General features: G+C 39.7%; 1 protein-coding gene across 1 annotated transcript in view; it reads right to left on the bottom strand.

Moving 5' to 3' along the window:
* The window catches only part of LOC118427191 (rho guanine nucleotide exchange factor 7-like), a gene marked incomplete in the record, with an annotated part of 32,321 nt that overhangs the window by 12,123 nt on the left and 18,002 nt on the right, over positions 1–2,196 (bottom strand). Inside the window, 4 exon segments of the mRNA XM_035836827.1 lie at positions 24–221; positions 786–833; positions 1,196–1,386; positions 1,779–1,857. Coding sequence (XP_035692720.1) covers positions 24–221; positions 786–833; positions 1,196–1,386; positions 1,779–1,857 — 516 coding nt within the window.

Here is a 2,196-nt window from a genome sequence, read left to right as displayed (position 1 = left end):
TCTTTTCCGTCCATCTCTACTTATGGACTTGCAGTGACAGCTCCCCCTACCTCTTTCATAAGTAGTGCAGCCGAGGGTCTGAGAGGGGGTGCGGGTCTCAGACAGCTGAGCGTCCAGGGGCCATGTCTGGGGGGTGGCTCCAGCTTCTGCATCTTCACACTGGCTGGCGGTGGGGAGGTGGGCTTCAACCGGCTAACGTCAGGCTGTTTGGCAGGGGGGACCTGGGAGGGAAAACAAATAGTTTCTGTGTCAAAATCTATTGTATTTTGCCTACTACAATTGAAAGCACAGTTCACCTATGGTACCATTGAACATGAAACACATGTATTACAGGGGGATTAAACAATCACATTATGTTCATGAAGGTTAGACATACAGCTTTACAATATTCAAGGACAAGTTAATCTCTACAACTGCATAAAATTCAGAGATAATTTCGGGACATTTTTAGCATCACTAGAATGAACTTGCAGAACCAATCATTGGATATAACTGGAAAAGTAACAGGTGTCCACTCGTTCTAGTATTGACTCGCTATCCCAGTTCATTCTGGTAACACTGAAGAAGAGTGATGGATGTCACTCGAAATAGCCTGATGTAATCTTAAAATCCAGTTGTAGCGATTAAATCGTACTTAAAAGTCACTCACATTGTACAAGGAGACAGTAGTAGGATGTTGTATGGTAAGACTTAAGACAGAAGCTCACAGGTGTCAAGAAACACATTATCAAGAGAAAATGTCTTTAGATGCAAGTAGTCAGAGAAGTACGTCTTGAGACCCATACCTTCCCTGAAGGTGGCATTGACGTCTCAGAAATATACAGAACAGTTTCCTGTAAGGTGTTAAACAACACACAGGTCCATGACAAGGGTTGGAGGAAAACAGCAAAGACAGAAAATAGAGGAGAAATGGAATGGAAATGGACAGTCAAAAAGACAAAGTCACATACAAATAAAGTTAGAAAGCATAGTACGATAGTATAGTATAGTATAAAGTCAAAGTCAAAGTAAGTATAGTACAATATGTCTCAAATGTTTATTTTTAAAGAAGACATCTGTTGTATAAGGAAATTGAAGTCTTGTCAACACTTGATATGTGAAAACTTATGTTTTACCACACTAGTGGAGATTGTGGTGTCTCACAGACGTTTGACTTTATAATGGCATCCCCCCGGAGTTTCACACTCTCACCAACCTTGATTGCCGGTGGGACCTGATGTCTCTGTAACGTAGAGGTGGGTGTTCTACTGCTGGCGGGTACAGGGGGCGGCTTACTTGTCACTGGTGTGACAGGGGAAATCTTGGTCTGTTGCTGCAGAAGAGTCGCCCATTCTGCCTGTTCACGCGTCGAGTTTGTCGTCACCACTATTCTCTCTATTAAACTCCCTGCACGGAAAGTCAAGGAAACAGTCTTCATCTGTGCACAACATTTGAAGATTGCTAACTATTGATAGCATTGGAAACAGAAATAAAATGGTACATGATAATTTTGCATTTGCTTGAAGATAAATGAAATGAAGATTTAAGCTGCTGGGACATGTGGTTAATAATTTCCAATCATACATTGTACATGAACTTTGACCAACATTATGTACACAAGATTCTAGTTTGAGCTATGTATGTATATCATAAATATTTATGAGCTGTAGACATTTGTAATTGATACGAATATACATACATATGTTATATATATGCTACATTGTGCTCTATATAATCTAATTCCTTATACATGTCAAGTGATTGTAAAGTGATACCAGTATACAAAACAAAAAACTCACCTGAAATCTCAAAAGCATTCTTTATGTTGTCTACGTCTTCTAATCTGGTAATATTCAAGCCAGACAAGGCAAGCTTTCCCTGAAAAAGATAGAAAAAAAAAACATGGTATTAAAGACCATATCTAGAGCAATCCCTATTCATCTCTACCTTCTAAATATACTGGTGTGTCTAACGATAATTTCCAAACACTTGTAAGCCCACAAATTTCCATGTTTATAAGTGTCATTTCACGTCCATACTATTCATACATACATGACAACAGCAAAGCCTCCTCAGGAACATAAACTTGTGGCTACAGGTAAACGTATAACACACAAAGGGCAGTGAACAAAAGCAGAACATACGGAGTCAGAATCGCCTGTATGTTCATGTTCACCTTCAGTTAGCCGTGTCTGGTTCAAATACCTTGGGTTTGTG

The sequence above is a fragment of the Branchiostoma floridae genome, chromosome 12 (genome assembly GCF_000003815.2).
Source record: "Branchiostoma floridae strain S238N-H82 chromosome 12, Bfl_VNyyK, whole genome shotgun sequence".
NCBI classification, from domain to species: Eukaryota; Metazoa; Chordata; class Leptocardii; order Amphioxiformes; family Branchiostomatidae; genus Branchiostoma; species Branchiostoma floridae.
This window is presented reverse-complemented; position numbering and strand designations above follow the sequence as displayed.